At 32.1% G+C, this 24072-nt stretch overlaps 1 protein-coding gene across 2 annotated transcripts in view; it reads left to right on the top strand.

Moving 5' to 3' along the window:
• Positions 1-24072, top strand: part of zyd (sodium/potassium/calcium exchanger zydeco) — a 97315-nt gene that overhangs the window by 48720 nt on the left and 24523 nt on the right. The window contains exons 2-6 of one of the 2 annotated variants that reach the window (XM_072520277.1): positions 2417-2590; positions 3719-3906; positions 6318-6516; positions 14025-14084; positions 20491-20810. In XM_072520277.1, the coding sequence (XP_072376378.1) occupies positions 2417-2590; positions 3719-3906; positions 6318-6516; positions 14025-14084; positions 20491-20810 (941 nt within the window). The remainder of the gene's footprint in view (positions 1-2416; positions 2591-3718; positions 3907-6317; positions 6517-14024; positions 14085-20490; positions 20811-24072) is intronic. The other variant, XM_072520278.1, reaches the window with a different exon arrangement.

Here is a 24072-nt window from a genome sequence, read left to right as displayed (position 1 = left end):
ATAATATGTGAGAGAAATTTCCTACAAAAATATTAAAATAAAGAAGGATAATGACTCTAATATATTATTTAATAAAAAAAATGGTGCTGATCAGTGTATTTGTTGGTCCAGCTTAGGAGATACGTTTTTGTCCAGCAAAATCTTTTATACGACTTCACCTTTACAGTTTTAGTTCATTTAATCCGTATTGGATTAAAGAAAAGAATAAGGATTTTGAAAGTGTTAAGAAGGCTACAAAAGGATTGCGAGGTCATAAAGCACATCAAAACAAGAAAGCTGGAATATTTAGGCCATATTACCAGAGGTGCGAAATATGAGATATTAAGGCTCCATAATGCAAGGTAAAATCAAGGGTAAAAGATCCATAGGAAGACGAAGAATTTCCTGGCTGAGAAACCTAAGAGAGTGGTATAGTTGCAGCTCAGTAGATCTTTTTAGAGCAGCCGCCAATAAGGTACGGATAGCTGTGATGATAGCCAACCTCCGATAGGAGAAGGAGCTACACGAAGAAGAAGAATCCGTGTAGTTATAAAATATCATAAAATGACGTTAAACAAACGTAATTTTATATTTTTATAATTTTTTTATAATAAATCAAGAACGACTGAATTGATTTGGCAAATTTTGGTTTTGAAATATTTATTTAAAGTCTTTGGAAGGTGAGATAATATGATGAAATTATAAGGAAAATAGTAGAAGCAATGGTTTTATTTACCCATGCAAACAGTTACTTTATATTCTTATACAGAATGTTTTATGTAATCTGTTGTTACAGTTGCAGTACATTTAAACATAAAGTGGCATTTAACAACTTCACGTCTATTTACTTTTTTCGTAAAAAAAATAGTAAAAGCAGTTTTATTTTCCCGTACAGTTATATATAATAATATACTGATCTATACCATATACCATAAAATATTAACTTTTATTAGTTTTATATGAAGTGTTTTAAAGAATGTGATTTTCACTCGGAAGTAAAATATTTTTATTTTTGCCAGTGAAAATTTTTTATAATTAAAAAATATGTTTATGATTAAAAATAATTTTAAAATGTTCAATATTGTTTATTTACAATAAAAAAATTGTTTTTCAACATTTTGTCTGCAATAAAGTTAAAAATTTAAGTTTGTACAATAATTCAATACATTTTAATAAATATAAATTTAATAAAACAATTATAAATAAACTTAAATGAAATTTATTATTTACTGAAAATCGAGTAACACTTTTGTATGATTTTACACTTTAAATTATTATACAAGTTCAAAAAAATAAACTATTTACCTTTAATTTATTGTTTCACGCAGTTTTATTTTGCATGTGTTAGTAGTGAATAATTATTAGTTTACAAGCAGTCAGACATTACCGATTATTCCTCACTTTACTTATGCGGATGAGATTAATGAATATTTAACACAATTATTTTTATGGCAAAATTTCGAAACAGTTTAATTAACCACTAACATAAGAAACCAAGTGCAAAATGATCTATCGGCGCAAATAGTTTCCAAACATTTGCTAAATATGGGAAACGGTAATATAAAGTTGCATCCAAATACACAATGCATTAAATTTCTAGATAATTTCTGCAATTTTGTTGAAGCCAAACATAAATTAATTCTAACTGTCTTTCCGGTTATAGTGAGTAACTACTTGAATCATAATTAGATCAGTAAGCATACAATTTTGGCGGCGAAAAATGTTGATCTTATCGAAATTAACTTCCAGATGCAACAGTTGTTACCAGGTAGTCGGGTATCTTTTAAATCAATCAACAGGATTGTTAATGAAGACCAAGCCGTAAATTATTCAAAAGAATTTTTAAATTCTCTGGATATACTGGACACGCCATCACGGATTTCATGATATTTACTTCACTCTGTTAAATAAATTTAACATATTATCAAAGAATATAGACGCTTACTATATTCTTTGATATTATATTACATAATGAGCAAGTGCTCATTCATTCGTTCAAAGAAAATTTAAACCAGCAAAAATGTGTCCCCGAGATATTGTTTCCCTCTTTTATATACGCCGCCCGCAGCCCGAGCGCCCGTGTTGTCACAAGCGCTTCATTAACGATTAAAAAACAATATTTTAAAATGTAGTAGGTCCAAAACACTTATTGGGAAATTATAAAACAAGGTTTAAAATTGAATTAACTCAGATCTCACCACACTCTTGTATATCTTTCTTTTTAGCCCTTCCCCGATTTTTAGATCACAGAGTACCTTGTTGACATTAAAGACAGTAGGGGTAAATATCTTATATAGTCGTCACTCGACACTGAGGAGTAGGCAGATTGAGACCTCAGTGCCGAGAGACAGTTCTATAATATGCTTTATACTCTAGTATGAAGAGAATAATTATAGTAAATAGCATTTTTTAAATATGTTGTGTTCTTTTATTTTAGGACTTAACTGTACACCACCGGCGATAGACGACTTTCCCAGGGATTTTTTTACAGAAGAACAGCGGCAGGGTGGTGCCGTGGTTGTTCATATTGTGGTGTCTCTCTACCTCTTTGTAGCGTTAGCTGTAGTCTGTGATAAATATTTCGTACCGGCCGTTGAAAAAATATGTCATGGTAAGTAAGCAAATTTTTCTACAATTATCACTGATTTAAACCATTTGTACATTTATTGGTTTTGGTCTATACAATTTATATTCGGCTCAAATTACTTTAATGCCATATTTAAAGAGATATTATCATTTTAGCTTCAATATTGACTTTTTTTAGCTTCTTATGTCTTTTTACTTAAAAATTTAACTAATCGATCTAATTATCCGTAGGTCTTTTTCTAGTATTTCCAACTCAATTTCTTTTGTCATGCTTGATTTGACCTTTACTTTTTCCATCTCTCCAAGTTATTATTAGTTCAGTCCTCGGAGATTTGATCTCTAAAAATCATACAAACAAGCTAAATTTTGCTAAAAATGTAAATTTTGGAACCCCAATACAGATGCAAAAAAATTGCTACCGCTACCCCGGGCTAACCCCTAAAATCCCCTTGCAGGGGGTAAAAACGAACAATATCGATTTGCCACAAATCTGTTTCAAAGAACGTTTATTCGCACTTTTTGTGTCGAATGAACCGTTTTCTCAAAAACAACGCTTACAGTTATCGGCGATTTTTAATGTCAGTTAGGAGTGCGAAATATTCATTAGATCATTTATGTTATGCACATTCTAAATAATTTTATATGACACGTATATAACTGTTCTCTGCATAGTTTTAAAAACTTAATAATAAATTATCTTTATGGTCAGCTGCTTTCTTTTTTAAAGATTTGCGTATACTTTACATCTTAATTATCTACTTTAATGACTGAAATTTTGTCCTAATTGATCATGGTTTTTCTTGATTATTTGATTTTACTTGATGGTTTTTATATTTACTTTAAATTAGTCAGTTTTTACTACACCCCTGAATTTATAATATACACACAAAAATATCTAAAAATGTTATTTCTTAGTATTTGCATTTTTTATAAGAACTTTCCATTTAAGTCTCAATTTAAAGAATGGTTAAAAAATAATTTGGAGTCGCACTCCAAGTGCGAAAGGATAAAGTAGTTTTTGTTAGACTCGCATTCCATTTCTCTTTTCTTTAGTCGTATTCGCTCATTTTTGTTTTTTATTGTGTATACAAGTACTTAAATACTTTCATTTACAGTTTTGTTTCATTCACAAGTAACGTTTTTGTTGTTGTAGCGTTAAATATGACAGCGGATGTAGCTGGAGCTACCTTTATGGCTGCCGCCACATCCGCGCCAGAACTTTTTGTAAATGTTATTGGAACATTTATAACGGAGGGTGATATCGGTGTTGGAACTATTGTCGGATCGGCAGTTTTTAATATTCTGGCAGTGGCGGCCTGCTGCGGAATTGGCGCTGGTATGGTAAGTATAAAAACATAAGAAAACAGCACAGCATAAGTTAAAAAACAAAAGCTGATTTAATTTTAATAAACACTACAAAGTATGTGCAAAAAATTGTATTGGTCCTTCGAATGATACATGGACTAATAAAGCTTGAGTGTTCGTTATATATCTTTAGCTTAATCTTGTGAAGCCAATTTTTCATATAAGCTCATTTTTACTTAAAAAATATCCATACAAGAACTCTTTTAAGTTAATAATAATAAGAAAATTTTGAGGTTTGATAGGATTAAGGACTAGAGTAAATAAGTGATAATTGCATTCTAACATTACTTTGAAAATATGACACATTATTATTAATAATTCCTCTAGGTTGTCCTTTGCTTCTTTTATTGAAAGCTATTCTGTGTTCTGCTATACTTTTGTTAAAAGTTTTACCAGTTTGGCCAATGTAAGTTTTTGGGCAGTTGCCACATTTAAGTTTTTATACACCACTGTGTATATTATGGATCGCTTTTTTGAATCTTATGTTCTTGATATACTTGACTAAGTTGCTGTTTGTTCTTAAAGCTATTATTATTTCCTTCTTTTTTATGTGTTTGGTTATTTTGTTGATATTTTGCCTGTATATGTAATTGAGCAGAAAGTACTGGATTTTTCTCTGCTAGTAAAAATACTAACTTTAAGGCTTTCTTATGTGGTTTTTTTTTAATTTTGTTTATTGTTTGTCCGTTTTACTCATTGTTTACTGAGATTTGCTTAGTGATATTTAAGTTTATTTTGAACTTGTTCTTTAAGATGATAATTTTTATTAATCTATGTAACATGCTATGGTAGTCTGCCAATTTAAACCAATTTTAAATAAATTTAAAAACAAACATAAGTTCTGCAAATAGCAGTAAACAATGGGTACAACGAACAAAAAATAAACAAAATTTTCAAACAAAAACTACAATAAAAAGCGCTGAAATTAGCATTGCCACAAATAGAGAAAAATCCCAGTATCTTCTGCTTGATTGCATATCCAGGCAAGATATCAACAACACAGAAAAAGGAATGGAGTATCACTAGCTTTTAAACCAAACAACAACCTAGGCAAATATATTAAGAACAACAAGATCCAAAAAAAGCACTTACACAGTGGTATATACAAACTTAAATATGGCGACTGCCCAAAAACTTACATCGGTCAAACTGATAAAACTTTTAACAAACGTATATCAGAACTCAAAATTAATTTCAGCAAAAGAAAAACAGATTCTACGTACGCCCTTCACCTTTTAACCATCATGATTCTTTTATTGGCAATTTCAAATTCTTCACATTTAAAATAAAGGTCTTAAACTATGTTTAATAGAATCAATGGAAATTAACAAATTAAAAATACAGATATATTTCTGAATGACCAACTTAAGACAAATAGTTCTTCTCTCCATAATTTATTCAGTTAAAAACTAGAAAGTGTAACTTCGTACGAAACATAGATCACTTGGGAAATGTCACTCTGCCGAAACAGCTGTAGTGATAATATATTATAAAGAATTTTGTGGAAGTGTTGAAAACAAAATTTTTTATTTTTTTATTGTTAGAGAAAAAAGATAGTTTATTGATTGAGGACTTTCACAATCATATAGGAAATGCAGACGAAGACATAGTATCGCTGAAGATTAAAATAAAAATGAAAATGGAATTAGGCCGCTAGAAATAAGCCGAAAATCGATTTAATCATAACTAACAGAAAATTCGAGCACAAAAATCAAAAATAAATAGCAACTAAAGCAGCAAAAAAAGCACTTGATATGGAACAACATAAGAATAAATATCTGGAGAAATACAGTAAAGAATTAAAAAACATTATTAAAAGAAAAAAGATGCTTTCTGTAAGTGGTTGAAGGACAAAACTCCAAGAACATGAGAAAAATATGTTACCCTCAGGCAGCAAGTGAAGTAAACAGTACGACTGGAGAAAAACGAATACTGAAAGAGAATGCACCATTTGATAAACATCTATAACTTAATTGAAACAAAAAAAAAATGGAATTTTGATTACAGTCAATTGGTGGTTGAATCCCATTTTGGGGATTTGAGATAACAAAAAGCTTTGTTAAATTTATTTGTTAAACATTTCTTTATTTGAACAACCTTTTTATTTTATTTGGAATAAAAAAAATTTCAGTCAATATATTGGAGGATTTATTTTGATATTTTATTACGTAAATTAAGGTAGTATTAGAGAGTTCTATGAAGTGCTAAAATGAGAAATTTAATGCCCGAATGGAAATTTAAGACAGATCGGGGCATTGAAAGAAAAATAATGTATCCAAAAATGACATCTGTTACTATTTCAACGTTATTAAAACATTAACATTTTTTATTTTTAATTTTCATTTAACGATATTTTCGTATGTTTAATAAAAATTATTTATTTTTAGAGCGGTGCGAAGATAGTCCCATTGGATTGGTGGCCACTCACGAGAGATTGTTTAGCCTACGGAGTAACAGTGTCCATTTTAATTTGTATCATTCACGATGAAAGAGTGGAATGGTATGAAGCATTGTGCCTTGTTCTCTTATATACAGTATATATATTTATCATGTACTTTGATAAATCCATCCAAAATTGTGTCAGAGGTAATAGAGAATTTACTTTATTTTGTAGCATACGGTTTTAATTTACGTAAAAATTGGACCGGAACTTAACCGAGTATTACACTATTTTTAAACTTATAGATTGTAGTCTGCACTTATTTCAAGACATATTTGCCACATATTGCAAACGAAATGCGGTAATGATCGGAGTATTCTTTTGGACAAATCTTTGTTGACTAAAACTGCCTCACCTTTAAACTTTAAATTGTGCAGCTTTCTTAAAGTCTAATTTAATCTTCTTAAAGCATTCGTCAGATTTGAGTAAGTAAAGTTGTAAAGGAAAAAATAGATAATTAGAATAAATAGATAATTAGAATTATAATAGATAATTAGAATTAGAATAAAAATAGCAATTTTCTTTTATCTCTCTGTTTCTCTTCGTCAACTGTTTTTTCTCCAATCCTGAATGTAGTAGGTCTCTAACATTTGCTTCCATCTAATATAATCCACTATTTGTCTACCACTGCTTCTATATAATCTACTCATGTGGTTCCAGATCTTCTCATGCTTCTTGTTGCTTTGGCCTCCATTTGAGAATTCTCTGTGTCTATCCGTTATCATCATATCTGGTTATCTGACCGTCCCAGTGCCATTTCATTTTTGTTATTTCTTCGAAAATATTGCTGGTCTTCGTTTACTCTTTATAATGTATTTCTGTAGTTTTAATATTGTCTTTTAGTGATATTCTTTCGTTTTATTACCGTTTGCGTTGCCTCTACTTTTTAGCAAATTTCCTGGTACGGACTACGGTCTCCAACCCGTAGGAACAAACTGGTAGTATACATGTATTACACATAATTTTCTTTAACCCGGTATTTGGTTTTGTTGCTCTTACGCAACATCATCTTTATAGGTACCTAATGTGACAATGATGTGACAACTGTAGACAACAAGTCGTGTTAGTTATGTAAAATTGGTGGCGACATCGAACATGCAATAGATACTTGAAAAGAATAATTTGAGTACATAGGATACCAGTAGAGGTCTACGTGTGAGTGTGTCATAATTTTTATTGCCAAACTTTTGTTAATAGTATTCTGAGGTTAGTGTTTTACTTCGTATATAAACAAATGTTTGTTTTAGTGTAATTCTGTGCTCTCCGGCAACATTGATAGTTAAGTACTTGAGTTTTTTTTGTATGTTGACTATGAAAAATTTAAATAAAATATCAACTACCTTATTTTATTGAAGAAAATATAAAAATATCGTGTATTGTTTCTGTCAACAAAAATCTCTCCAATTTGTCTGACATGGAGGAGTATGAAGACATGAAGAAGAAATTAAAAACATCAATATAAATTAATAAAATTGCCGCAGAATAAGATGAAGATGGTAAACCCCATAATCATCAATTGTTGACTGAAGAAGAGGCTAATCAAACGAATGAAGAAGACGAGCATAAAGAACCGCTAAGAAAATGTAAAAAAGTAGTGGAGTCTAAAAGTGACATAAAAACCATTTCATTTAAAAATCTAACTAACTATAGAACATAATGCAATAGAGGTAAATCTAATAAAGAATTTATACAGTATGCAAAAACTGGGGTAAGTGTCAATACAAACACTTCAGAAATAACAGATTTTTTCTTCATTTTAATTTTTACCGGGTTAATACAGCTGCAAACAATAGAAGATTATTGGGCCACTTCTTCAAGAATTCCTCTTGCTGCTGATGTTATGTCCCTAAAAAAATTTCAAAAACTGAGAACACTGATCAATTTTAATGATAATTTAGAAGTAACTTCAGAAACGAAAGACTGCTACTTAAAAATACGTCCCCTTTAAGATCACATTTCTACAAATTGTTATTAGCATCAGTTCGAAAACCAATATTCCACAGATGAGGCAATGGTTGCTTACAAAAGTACCTACAGTGGCAATTTACGACAATATAGACAAAATAAACCTCATAAATGGGGTTACCAGTTTTTTGTAAGGGTAGGTGTTTCAGGATATATTGCAAATTGTAGTCCTTACCAAGGAGCTTCGACGTTTTCACAACTACAGGGAAGTATTAATCAGATTTCTGAAGAAGAACATTCCTTGGATATCGGTGCATCTTCAGTAAATGAACTATGTAAAACATTGAAAACCCCCAGAATTTAATGATTTTTTGTAACAAATGGTTTTGCAGTTTAAGATTATTTCATTACTTGAAGAAAAAGTATAATATCCTAAGCTTGGGCTCTATTTTCTGAAATAGAATAGGAGGTTGCATCTTGGATACTGACAAGATTTAGCTAAAACGTGGCAGGGATTCCTATGTTTATAAATCCGATGAACAAAAGAATATTATAGTTGTCAAATGAGTAGATAACAAATGTATACTTCTGACTAGTACTGGTTGTAGAACCGATGTTCAAAGATATTCTTCTTCTTTTTCTTCTTCCTCTTTATAAGCAATTCTGCTTGTTCATTGGCAAATTAATACCTCTATGGAAGGTTTTAACTCCATATTTTGCGCGGTTGTCCAATAATTCTTCTGACGATTGGTGACTTATCTCTATTTTGACGGCACAGATCTCCTCCATTCTGCTTATGTGGTTATTCAATTCTTTTTTTTTTATTTTGTGTTCATTCATTTATACACTGTTCGTTACATTTTCTTCTAATGTCTTCACTTCTCTTTCGATCTTTCAGCGTATTTCCTGTAGTTCTTCTCAGTACTCTCATCTCTGCCGTTTCCAGTAGCCTTTGCGTTGTGGCTGTGTCGGGTCTTGTTTATGAGGTGTATGTCATTTTTGGTCTTACACTGGTTTTATAAATTTTTGACTTCATCTTAGTGTCAATGTGTCTGTTTCGTCATATAGTGTTATTAAGGCATCCTGCCAGTCTATTTGTTTTCGGTACTTGATCTCTCACTTCTTTGTCCAGGTCTCCATAACTAGACAGTTTAATTCCCAGGTATTTTATTTCCATAACTTGTTCAATACTGATGCCTTCATTTTCTATTTTACATATAGTTGGTTCTTTGCTGATTACTATTGTTTTAGTTTTCTGAGATGAGATTGTCATATTAAATTCTTTTGCTCTTATGTTAAATCTGTGGACCAGTCTTTGCAGACTATTTTCGTCTTGGGCTATCAATATTGCGTCGTTTGCGTAACAGAGTATTTTAATTTCTGTGTTTCCCATTATATATCCTCTTTCTTTGTTAACGTTTTTGATGATTTCATCCATGATCAAATTGCAGAGCATGCGGCTCAATGAATCCCCTTTTCTTATTCTGCTGCCTATTATTATAGGTTCTGTAAGTTGTCCATTTATTCTGACTTCCATTTTGTTGTTTTGGTAGATGTTATTGATAGTTTTTTAATATTTAGGGGAACTTCTCTATTATACAATAGATGGATTTTATCTTTAAGTCTTACTCTGTCAAACGCTTTCTTTAGGTCAATCAGACACAGAAATGCCGGTCTATTATAATCTAGTGATTTCTCAGTAATTTGCTTTATAACGAATATTGCATCTGTACACGATCTTCCACTACCAAAACCCTGTTGTTCATCTGTTAAACTTATCCTCTGATTTATTAGCACTTTTTACAAAATTACAAATTTTAGTTGTATATTTTAGCCTAGTATTCAAGTTCGAGTTTATACCTCTTTAGTTTACTGGCTGTTTTTTATCTCCTTTTTTAAATAGTAGAATTAGTTCACTCGTTCTTAATTCTTCTGGTATTTTACTTTGTTTTATTATTTTATTAATTAATCTCGTTAATTGTTCCGTCATTGCTGCTTCACAATATTTCAGTAATTTGTTTGGTATCCCGTCTTTACCTGCTGCTTTTCTGTTCTTTAGGTTTTCAAATATTTTCCGAACTTCCTGTATATTTATATTAAGTTCTTCATTTTTGGTAATTTTTGGTGTTTCCGGTTCTAGCGTCGTTTGTCCTTCCTCTGCATATAGCTTTTTTATGTAGTCAATACAGGTATCTTTTGTTAAGATATTCTTAAGTACATATACGAAAAGTAAATGTGCTATGCCCAAATCTAATTACTCGATACAAAAAACACATTGGTGGAGTGGATAAAGCAAACTATGTATTGGAATCTTTACAGAAGTCCAAATCGTAGTAAAAGATGGTATTTTCCAATAGTTACCTGGCTCTTAGATGTCTGTAATATAAATACATGGATACTATATCAAAATGACAGTAAATCCAATCATCTAAATTGTATGCCTCTCAAGAACTTTAGAATGGACCTATCTAGGTCTTTGTCCAACACTGGAAAGATTAAAGTAAAGCGAGGCCGTCCACCAGTTACGGAAAATAAAGATAACCTAATTCGTCATCGTCTTGCTTTCAGGCCTGATCATGCTACCAGAATAGATGCGTTAGGTCACTGACCACTTTAAATTGCTAAAGGAAGATAAATTTCGTAAAACTGGCTATACAACTGTGCAGTGTGAAAAATGTAACATGCGGCTTTGTTTTATACCGAACAAAAATTGTTTTTTATCATTCGATCAATAGAATTACGCCTAAATTTATAATTTTTTAGTCTTAAAAACATTATATGTAAGAGGTTTTTTTAATAAATCAATAAAATATCTTTTAGTTAAACAGTTCTATACATATGATTAACTAAATTTTGAGATCTTCATTAGTGACGTTAGTAATAAATAGCATTTCTTGGCTGACAATGTTGCTTTTAGGCAGCGAATTCAAAAACCGCTTTTCATAGTCTCTTTTCTTGGTTTTTTTGTACCACAGGATGTTGTTGACTGTTATATAAGATTATGTACCCAATAAAATAATTTTACGACATATAGAACGATCTCCGAAGTGAAAATTGAAACGTAAATAAACTTACTTTTACCTTTATTTGTGGCTTATTCCTATTTAAATAGTAATTACTTAAAAATTCCACAAGAAAATAGTTTCAGAACAATATATATTTTTGGTGTTACTTGATATCGGATTGAGTATAAAAGAATGGAGGTGTTTGTCAAGATAAAGGGTAGTTTACTGAAAGCGTCCATGCCAATTTCATTGTTTTCTTGTAATTTCAGCATCCTGATTAGGTTTTTCCAGTTTGATGACATGTACCAAGTATATATATTGTTCAACATTTTTTATGGTGTGGTTGGTTATATGTAAGTTGTATGTCTGTTTCTGGCTAATTTTATCTTTATCTTTTCTTATCTTTTCTGTATCTTTTCTTGAGTAGTAAAGAAAAAACATTATTAATTTTCATAGCACTCCCAACGAAGAATTTTATAGCTGGAATACTATTTTTTATTTAATTTTAAAAAATTTCTTTTACAACTTTTACAACTTTTTACAAAAAGTTTTAATGGTTGTTTTTTCAATGTGGTATTGTTATTTTTAAATTTTTTTTGACACATTTACCTATTCTTTGAATGATTTTGGTTAACGTTTCCTTTTTAGCGCTATTTTTATCATTATATTGATTTCTATCCATTGAAAATGTTTCAATTGTTGTCGCATCATCAAAAGAATAGCACACGATACAAAATACTAAATAAAAAAATATGCTTAAACTTATTAAATTAACAAATATACTTTGGACAGAATCAAGCAAGCTATATGCCCTAAATGAAAATAAAAATTACTTAGTAGTTATCAATATATAAATGCTAAATTGCCGAATTTTTGTAAACTTTTATGTTTATATAGAAATTTTTATCGAAAAACTCAAATATCACAAGATACTAGAATGAGTTTAGAAGAAAACAAAAAACAAATAAAATAAAAAATATAGAGCACTAAAATATTTGTAACGAATAAGGACTCAGACAAAAGATCCTTTATTAATCTCTTATCTGGTATTAGAAGTAATAATAATAACAAAAAACGAAGTTAAAACAATAGATATCATATTTATAAACATTGTCTTGTGTTTTCTGACAAAACTAACTAAAAACAGAAGATAAAATGGATCAAAAGGTGGTCAGAAGATTAATCTGAATAATTAAGATAAAATGAAACACAAGTAAGAAAGGGAAGAATATGAGAATTTTAAAATTCTGTAGGAGAAAATAACGTTGGAGAAAAAAATGTTACAAGCTATATACGTGTAGAAATGCTAAAAATTTAAAGATGAAAATAAAGATTAAGAAAGAGTATATATTAAATTTAAAATAGCACTTAAATAAAAGCAAACTATTGTTAGCAAAATTACTTTAATTTACTTTAAAATCAGGGGGACACTTCTTCTTCTTTAAGTTCCATTTTCTATCGAAGGTTGGAAATCATCATGGCTATGCGGACTCTGTTGACTGCCTCTCTGAAAAGTTCTGCACTACTGCATTCAAAGCATTCCCTTAAGTTCTTAAGCCAGGATATTCTTCGTCTTCCCACATTTCGCTTTCCTCGGATTTTGCCTTGCATAATAAGTTGTAATAATGCGTATTTTTGCCCTCTCATCACATGTCCTAAGTACTCAAGTTTTCGTCTTTTGATAGTTAATATTATTTCCACCTCATTTCCTATCCTTCTAGTTACTTCCACGTTTAACATTCTTTGAATCCATGATATTCGTAGGATTCTTCTGGAACACCAAAATCAAAGGCGGCCAACTTATTCAGATGGACTTGTTTTAGTGTCCACGCTACCAAGCCATAAATAAGAGTAGAGAACACGTAAAATCGAAGCATTCTCAGGCGTAGTTCTACCCTTATACCCTTAAACTTTTTAAGTTTAATGAATGATGCACGTGCTATTTTAATGCGTGTCCTAATTTCTTTGGTTTAGTCTACATCTGATGTTATCTATGTCCCTAAGTATTTATAGTTATTAACACTCTCAATTGCAGTATCTTCAATAGTCAGTTGGATATTTGCACGTGCAGATTTAGTCATGATCATGCATTTAGTTTTCTTTTAATTTATCTTCAGTCCGTACTCATGACAGTGTTCATTAAGGCGTTGCATTCGTTCTGTAAATCGTTGTTGTTATCCGTCATTATTACTGTATCGTCTGCAAAACGTAAGTTATTCAAAACTTCTCCATTGATAGATATACCTTCCATTGAGTCTGACAGCGCTTTTTGAAATACCGCTTCACTGTAGACATTAAAAAGTAGTGGGGACAGCACGCAACCCTGGCGGACTCCTCCCTGTATTTTGATATTTTGGGTGTACTGGTTGTCAACTCTTACCTTGGCAGTTTGATTCCAATATGAATTAGGTATAATTTTCATATTTCACGACTGTAGGGAGACACTAATCTTCCTTATTTGCTAAATATAAGCAATCTTTACATAAACAACAGTGAGCGTTACACGAATTATAATAATGTCATTATGTCATGTAATGGATATTAAAAGTGTATTTGTGACAGATAGGAATATATCCTCCACTTACACTTCGTTTATCATCTACATCTAGTCTTGTCTCGTAAACGCAGACTACAAGCACATTGTTTTTAAAGCGAACTAAAATTCTTTTTGCGAACATTTTTGTGTATTTTTAATAGATTTTGATATACTAGCAATGTATTATTACTATTATTCTATCTACTAGGATTAATGAACTTACCTCCTATTCCTAAATCAAGACGTAGTAGTTCCAAAGGTAATCCAGGTGAGCTCAATTTAATTTTGTAAGCATTTGTTGAGTAATATTTAATGCGCAAACGCTTGGCTTGTAAAAAATGCTTGCTTAAAGCTGATTGTGGTATACTGGTATTAAGTATATTTAATATTATTAAATAATATTGTAGCGAGATTAAATAAATCGAGCGGTTCGAATTTATATAAATATATTTATTTATAAGTTTACAGTTCGGTAATATCTTATCAACTAAACTTAACTCATAGAAGGTATGCTTATATATAAAAGTTATTATGTACTAGAATATTCTGGCGTAGTCCACCAGAAAAAAAAAAAAACAAATTGTGTTTTTTTTATTGCATGTTGTTACTAACAGTATATCTGAAATCTGAATAGTCATTTACCAAGTTAAAAAAAAAAGTTTTTATTTTTTCATAGCAAAATATTGCGCATGCGCAAAATGGAATTTCCCAAAATAAAAAAAAATTATCAATTTTTAATTACATAGGTACTATGAAATTGTATCGTATACTTTTGGGGAACTTTTGCATTGTCTGCATCTTCTTGTTTTATTCTCTTCCTCGGCAATGATGTGACCGAAATTATCAAATCTATATTCTGCTAACAAATTGTTTCTATTTAGATGATCGTCCACACAATGGCGTCTTGGCGGATTGTTTATTTGATCATTTGGGGCCGATATAGCCTCTCCTTGAACGTTATCTTCGATACGTGACGTGATACTTCCATTTTTATTAGGGTGACTACTATGTAAGGCTTAAAATCGAACTTTGACATTTTGGTTTTAGTTGCCACGTTCTATTATTTTACATGAATTGGCAAAAACACTGATCTTTTTTGGCTGAATAATTAGTTGTGTTTTTTTTTTCTTTCCTGTTCTTTTTGCACCTACGAGGAGTTCAATGGTAAAATTATTTGTTGCAACTGTCCCTACAGAATGGTCATTCCACCCAACTAACAATACAGTTTGTTGTCTATCATAAAAAAATCGTAAGTTTATCTTTTTTTATATTTTTTACACTTTCCATTGTACTATTACAAGCAGTTTTCTTGGATTGTGCAAGTAGCGTTAAATTTTTTTCAGTTTTAGAAAACCGAATAGTTTATGAGGTGAGAAAATGTTATCAAATATATGCGATAAATGGATTTTTACTAGAGAATAACTGATGACAAATCCAGCACAACGTTTTCTTCTAGGTCACATTAGTTTTTATAAGAACTTGTTTTTCCACCATAAAGAAAAAACTTTTTTTTCCAGCATAAAGAAAGAAAAGCACCAGGACCAGGGAATATAAAAATGGAACTGCTGAAATATGGAGGCGCAAGGATAGTATCCTTTATACGAATGTTCAATAAAATCGAAGCAGGAGAGAAGATTCCCGATGAGTGGAATTTATCATACATGTCCTCCATTTTCAAAAAAGGTGACAAAAGGTCACCAAATAACTACAGAGGGATCAGTGTAATGCCTTCAATAGCAAGAATCTTTTCATCAGTTATAAAAGAAAAACTAGAACAACACATGGACCATTATAGCGAAGAACAAGCCGGACTCCGAAAAGCCAGATCATGTTTAGATAATATATTCATTATGAGACAGGTGATTGAAAAGAACAAAGAAAAAAACATTGAAAAACATATGACCTTTATCGACTTAGAGAAAGCATACGATAGCGTGCCCAGGAAACAACTATGGGAAGCAATGAGAAGAATGCGCGTTAGAGAGAAATGGGTGAATATAACACAAAGACTGTATAAAGAAACACAAGTGCAAATAAAGTTAGGTAATGAAATAACAAAAACAATCACCGCAACCAAAGGTCTCAAACAGGGATGTGGTCTCTCACCTACACTTTTTAACATATATATATATATATATATATATATATATATATATATATATATATATATATATATATATATATATATATATATATCTATATATATATATATATATATATATCTATATATATATATATATATATATATATATATATATTTATATATAGATCAGGCTTTGAAAAGATATAGAAAATGCGGAACAATGGGCATACCAGTACAAGAGAATATATTACATTCACTACTTTTCGCAGATGATCAAGTCATTTTTGCACAAGACAGGGAAGATGTGGAATATATGATAAGGAAATCAAAGGAAGAATATGAACTTTAGGGACTCCAGATAAATATATGCAAGACCAAATACTTATGTATTGGACCTGAAGTTGCAGATTTGAACTTAAGTTTAGAAGACGAGACTATTAAGAGTTGTAAGGCTTTTAAGTATTTAGGGTCAATGATTAGCCGAGATGGTACTTGTATGAAAGATATAGAAATGAAAATAGCACTGGGAAAACAAGCAACAAGAGCACTTCATTTAGTGATATGGAACAACACTCTAACCAAAGAAAACAAAAAGAGGATCTTTCAAAGCATAGTGATGAATATTACTCTATATGGAGCGGAAGTATGGCCAATGACAATAACAATACGAAATAAAATAAGAACAGTTGAACTGGACTTTAGAAGAAGATGTCTACAAATCACAAGAGCGGATAGAATAAGAACGAAGGAAATATGGAACAGAATGAAAGTAAAATGCTCAATTACAAAAAAGTTGGAAAACAGAGCCCTGTAGTGGTACGGGCATGTACAAAGAATGCCAGAGCATAGGTGGCCGAAAAGAATATTTAACTGGGACCCGCCGGGAAGAAGACGGAGAGGAAGACCTGCTACAAGATGGAAAACATACGTCGAAAATGCTATGATAGATAGAGACCTCAGAGAAGGTAACTGGGAGAATAGAGTGCTGTGGAGGACGAAAACGGCGAACTCATAATGGGAAAAGCCGAAGAAGAAGAAGAAAAAACTTAAATAAATAATCATTGAAACTACATGGACTCCATAGTTTAAACTTAAGTCTAACTGGTTTTCCTTTAATGGTTTTCCTTTTATAAACATATTTTAACTATATGTCTTCCAAAATATGGCACCAGTTCCTCATATATTGATATATTATAAGAAAATACTCCAAACTGAATGTAATTATTCAATCAAAATGAGTGCTTATTTTTGAAAATCCATCGTTTTTATCGAGTTTATCATTATCTGATAAAAATTTCTTTTGTTTATGTTTGATGAAATCGAATCTATTTCTACCCATACAATTAACATCATTATTTCTTTATCCTCATATTTTGACGAATACAAATTTTTAGATGGTAACGTATGATATCCAGAAAAAAACAGTATACCAAAAAATCGCGAGTAATTTTGTCGAATGTTTTTGTTCAAATGAATGAAGTACAGCAAAAAGACTTTACAACTATTTTTCTCGCAGTTTGTGGTTCTATTTCATTTACAGTATACCCTGTTTTTCAATTTGAAATTGGTTTAATTAGTTTCTATTTTATAGTATTTTGACACATTTTTCCTTTCTTTGAGCTTAGAGGCAAAAGGAGATTATTTTCATCTTTGCATGCATCAGGTAAAAATAATCGACGTAAGATGCCTTAACTCAGAAGATGTAGGTGTAGATGCATGACAATTGTTTTTTAGGGTAATAAAAACATGTATAGTTAGGACAGTGCTTACGTCACCATTCAAAGCATACGAAATAAGATAGAGTTAGAATATTATCTGTGTTTTAATTCAAACGCTGTAGTTACTCGTTCGACTGCTACTGCTACATTGTTGCATTTTACTTTATTTTAATAACAGCATATTTCTCCTTTATGGGGCCCGGACGTTCTGTTCGTTGTATAATTATTTGGGCCTAGGTACCTAACTCCTAGTCTACCTTTTAGACGCCTTACTTACTTACCCGGGATGAGCCAGATCTCAAATACCGGGTTCGAAACGCAGGCGGCGTCGTAAAGAAATGGATGACGCAGCACGTCTGAAATTTGCGACATAGAAAACCGAAGCCATCATTCTGAAGGGGACAAGGAACAGGCAAAATATTGAATTAAAATGTACGGGAGCATGTCTAACACCCAAGAAACAAGTAAAGTATCTAGGAGTGACATTCCACCAGAATGGAAAATGGGGGGAGCACGTGCGGGAGGTGGTCCGGAAGGCTGCGAATAGTGCGCCTGCCTTGGGGAGGGTGATACCGAACATTGGAGAACCCAAATTCGAAAGGAGGAGGGTCTTACACGGTGTTGTACTGTCGATCGTCCTCTACGCGGCACCAGTCTGGAGCGAGGCGGCAGAAAAAACGGCCTATAGGAGTCTCATGACACGAGTGGACAGAACAAGTATGTTTGCGAGTGGCATGCGCCTACAGGACTGTGTCTGCGGCAGCCTTATGGACCATCACTGGATGTGTTCCGTTGCATGTTTTGGCGGTGGAAAGAAAAGAGCTTTATGAGAGAAAAGGCCCAAACCCTACTGTGGCCGAGAGAAGACAGGAAAGCGAAAGGTCAGTTGAAAGATGGCAAGAAGAATTGAACAACACGGAAGATGTGCCACAGTGGACGAAAATGCTGATCCCGAACATAAGAGATTGGGTGGACTGTGGCCACAGGCGACTGGATTATTTCCTGACGCAGGTGCTCACAGGACACGGGTGTTTTAGGCCTACCTCTACAGGATCGGAAAGGCTGATACAGATGAATGCCTATACTGTGTATACTGTGGATATTCGGACACTGTGACACATACGATGTTAGATTGCAGCAGATGGATGGTGAAAAGGAACAGAATGGAGAGAGAGACCAGTGTGAATTTTGTTACAGTGGGAGAAATGATTGAGAAAATGATTGAAAATAAATTAGGTTGGACTAACATACACAGCTATATCCGTGAAGTGATCAAGAAAAAGGAAGAGGAAGAAAGACAGCTGGACCAACGCTAAAGGTAAGAGTAAATGATGCTGAAAGGTGAAGCTAGAAAAGTGGGTCACACTGTATGAGTTAGAATGCGTGAGTCAGACTGTAGGAAAGGAGGAAATGCCCATCTGGGAATGATGCCGAACTAGAAGCGATGAGTGTCTTCTACGCGCTACATGGAACGAGACAGGGAGACTCCTTGCTAATGAATAGAGTATGGATGTGTATGAATGGAGAATGAATGAATAAAGGTAGTGCTTTGGAAGTGATGCCGGCCATTCCGCTTCCGGATCGCTGGATGACAGAGGAGGGTCTGGTTTAGCAGGTAGGCGTTCGGCGTAGACTCGGCGACGAGAGGGCATTTTAAAGTACCTCGGGAGCCATCGACGGGAGTACGAAGAACGAATTCTGCACTAAAGTTAGTCAGGCGGCGTCCTGGACTGAGATGTCTTTTGAAGGTTCCAGACCTCCCCTCTATAAAGACGAAAAAAAAGACGCCTTACTTCTGATATTCGCTAATATACGCATTGCGCACATTTTCTTCAGACGTACGTTCCACAGCTAGTTGACTACTACAGTTACTCCAATAACACATATTATCTATCCAACCATGTACTTTGTTTTCTACTTTTTACCAAAGAGTCTGGCTTGCTTAAACTCTTCGACCAAGATCGTCAAATATGTTTTAAATACTGTTTCTCCTAGTGAACTTGTCGTCTAGTGTAAAATAGTGGGATTGTCTTAATAAAGAGAATCTCAGAGTTTTTTGAAAATTTCTTAATACTTTTTTTAAGGTTTAAATCAAGTAAAATGAAAGAAAAAGATTCCCCTTGCATAAGACTATCTTTTAAATCTATCTAGAGTTCTCTCCTTCAATAGTTACTTTACATTTGCTTTTTTTAAGGTCATATTATTATTGTTTACTAGTTTTTGTGGAATTCTTGTTTATTATAATTTATTTACTGGAATTTAGTAAGAACGTATTGTCGATATTTCTATCAGCCTTTCAGCCAATGGATCCAATAAGTTTACGATTAGTTTTTTAATATCCCGTAGAATACATTAAATAACCTCATTTCTCTATATTTAAAACATTTTGATTTGGAATGTTTTTTTTGTATTGGGCAGATTAGACCACCATTTAATTTACTTAATGTTCCATGTTGATTCATATTTGTCCATTAGGCGTGTGGAATTACCGTTAGCACATTCTAAATTAGATGAGATCTGTATTATTCACTTCCTTTACTGTTTTTCATTAATTTTCTTACTTTTTTTTATTTTTAACAACGGGTTTTTAAAAAAAAATAGTCCATATTTCAATCATTTTAGAGTAATCTAATCATAATTATCTTGTATGGTATTTATTCTTGCTTGAAGTCTTATTTTCTCTTGCCCTGCCATACATTTTACTGGTTTTGTACTATCCTAATATCTGATTGGTGCTTACATCGATGGTTCTTCTTGTAACAGATGCAACACTTTGGAAGTTTGCTCAAATTATTGCGACTATACTTGTCACTAGATTCCCCACTTTAATTATTTTTTTGTATTTATCGATTTATCGTTTAAACTGTTTCTAGATGCTTTGGATATCCACTTCAACATCAAAATAACTAGCGGAGATATTCATCCAGAGAAGGACAAAACCGACAAGAAACCAACTGAAAAATTGAAGGACACTGGTACAAAAAACATCGATTTCCAAAACAACTTTTCCGATCCAGATGATGGCGTGTACGTCATTAATTCTTCTACGCATGTAAATGGATCTTTGAAGCTACCTATGGCGATCGAAGACAAAGGTATAGATCATTTTAAAAAGGAAGAATGTGTTCTTAGTAACCATGAACGTAGTCATTCGTTATGGAGATGGCCAGGAGAAAGCGGAAAATTGGCGCAGGTAAATATAGTTTGTTATGAAGTACTTTTCATATATTCACTTAAATTTTTTTACGGTAAATATGTATACGTGACAGACCTGCTGGGTGATACTTTAAATACTTATATTCATTTGTGATGAACATGCATATGAAAATGTTTAAGTAGGTTTAAGTTTGAGAAGTAATACTTAAGTAAATTGTTATATTTAGTATAGTTGTACATATTTATTGAAATGATAAACAATCAAAAAAATAATAATTTTTACAAATTAAAATACTGTTTCAAAATTTTTTATTACTTCGGTTGAAATATTTTGCACACATTTTGGCCAAATCTCGTTTATTATTGTCAATTTATTGAGGTATCATTGTTGACTGATCGTTAAGATGATGAAATAACTTTTGTATTTTAAATGTACTATCAATAAACATTGTTTCTGTGTTATCGGGACATAAGGTTAGAACTACGCCTAAGAATGCTTCGATGTTACGTGTTCTCTACTCTTCTTTGTAGCTTGGAAGCGTGGACACTAAAACAAGTCCATCTGAATAAGTTGGCCGTCTTTGAATTTTGGTGTTACAGAAGAATCCTACGAATATCATGGATTCAAAGAATGTCAACCGTGGAAGTGACTAGAAGGATAGGAATGAGGCGGAAATAATATTAACTATCAAAAGACGAAAACTTGAGTACTTAGGACATGTGATGAGAGGGCAAAAATACGCATTATTACAACTTATTATGCAAGGCAAAATCCGAGGAAAGCGAAATGTGGGAAGACAAAGAATATCCTGGCTTAAGAACTCAAGGGAATGACTTGAATGCAGTAGTGCAGAACTTTTTAGAGCGACAGTCAACAGAGTCCCCATAACTATGATGATTTCCAGCCTTCGATAGAAGATGGAACTTCAAGAAGAAAAATCAATAAACATCATAATGGAATTCTATTATATAGGGTAGAGGCACCATTTGGGGCCATTACCCCGCCTATCGCTATTTCACAAGGATTAGTAGGATAATAAGCATGGCGTCCATCAACCAATAAGCTTGAAACTACTAAAAGGTTAAATAATTCCATAGTAAGTGATAACAGTGATAGGAACCTATCTAACTAACTCATAATAATTAATAGTATGACATGTGTTGAAAATCAAAAAGTGTTTATGAGAAGTGAAATCTCAATATGGCTTCCGGAAATCCAGGTCTACACAGTATGCTCTCACTTCACTAATTTCCTCTGTTCAGGTTAATTTCACAAATCAAGAATCAACAGCTGCAGCATTTATAGATGTAACCTCTACATTTGATAACATAAATTTATATATTCTACATAAGAAATTGTTATATCTTGGAATGTCAGTTAAAATTTCAAATTTCATTATATCCTTGTACCTTGTACAAGAATAGATGGACTTATTTAAAAATAAATAAGACACTTTTAGCGCCAAGACTAACGAATATAGGTACCTATACCACAGAGTAGTATTTGAAGTCCACTTCTTTTTTCATTGTATAATATAGATCTAGAACAGATAGTACCTCCACACTCTAATATATTGCAGTTTGCAGATGATGTTGTGTTGTATACCTCCCATACTACCCTTGACATTTTTAGGCGTCAACTCGAATCTACACTAGATTGTGTAAAAAGGTTTTACCATTCTCTAGGCTTATCAATATCAACTACAAAGACTGAAATTTGTTTTTTTTTTCCAAAAAACGCCAAACTCCCCAAGGTAACCTTAAATTAAGAAAAATAGAATTTCCAATCAAAAATTGTGTAAAATATCTAGGCACATATTTGGATCGTAAACTGTTATGGAAGGATCAAATTCATTCTATTATAAAAAAATCGGAAAACTCCATGAATATCCTTAGAGCATTTTGTAAAACCAATTGGGGAGCTGACCCGAATATTGCATTGCTATTTTATCGCTCAATGATTCAACCAATTTTCGATTATAGTTGTCATTTATATGGGTCTGCGTCAACAGGACATCTTAATAAAATTGAAACCCAAAAAAATAAATGTTTGAGGCTATGTCTTGGTTACTTAAAATCTACTCCTATTAGTATTATTGAAATTGAAGCTAAAGAGCCACCCCTTACACTACGCAGACAGTTTTGTACAGATAAGTTTGTAGCCAGAGCTATATCAAAAAACCCCAGCTATTTAAAAAATATTCGTAACTTGAATATATTAGACTTAAGCCATAAATATTGGCGTAACAAAAAAACTCCCACATACGTTGAAAGTTATAGGAAACTAACAATATTTGAAGAACAATTGTATCAAAATAAAATACCACCAATTTATACACAACCTCCTAAGACTCTCTTCTTTAAGATAATAGAAACATATTATATGGATTCAAATCTTCCAGGAAGTATGATCAATAAAATAATTAAAGATAAGTGGCCTGCATTTCAATATATTTCTACTGACGGCTCCAAAATTCAAAATAAAACGGGTTGTGCAATATATCACTAGAATTCTGATTACAAAGAATCATGTCGATTGCCCAATGAAGCTTCAATATATACTGCCGAACTATTAGCTTTATTTCTTGCGTTAAAATATATAGCCTCTATTGGTGTGAATAATTATATCATTCTGACTGATTGTAGAAGCATTATGGACAAACTCACTTCTATCAAAATCACAAAAAACCTAAACCATATTAAGATACAAATAAAGAAGTTACATTATGATATTATTTCCGCAGGTAGCTCGATTATTATTTGTTGGGTAAAAGGACACTCTGGAATATTAGGAAATGAAGAAGTCGACAAATTAGCTAAATCTGCAGCTTTAACCAAACATAATATAAACAACATACTTCTTCCAGTAGCAGACATAGATAATATTAGTAGAAACAACTGCAAACACAGATGGCAACGCTTATACAACCAAAGTACAACTGGAATAAACTTTAGAGCTTGCCAACCACTAATACCCAATGAGAGATGGTTCAAATATGAGACAAATAGGTTATTTATAAAAACAATAAACAGAATAAGATCAAACCACGCACTCACTCCTGCATACAAACACAGCATAGGTATTACTGATAACCCATATTGCTCCTGTGGTAAAGTAGGAGATCTGCAGCACTTTATATTGGAGTGTGGACACTACAAACAAAGTATCAAAATGATGTATGAAAAATTAATTGAGCTAAATTGTTCATTGCCTGTTAATTTAAATACAATTATTTTTTCAAATAATAAACAGATATTAAAATGTATCTACGAATACATAACATCCTGTAAATTTAAAT

The sequence above is a fragment of the Diabrotica undecimpunctata genome, chromosome 1, assembly GCF_040954645.1.
Source record: "Diabrotica undecimpunctata isolate CICGRU chromosome 1, icDiaUnde3, whole genome shotgun sequence".
Taxonomy (NCBI): Eukaryota; Metazoa; Arthropoda; class Insecta; order Coleoptera; family Chrysomelidae; genus Diabrotica; species Diabrotica undecimpunctata.
Note: the sequence above shows the minus strand (reverse complement) of the source record. Positions and strands in the feature narration are given on the sequence as shown.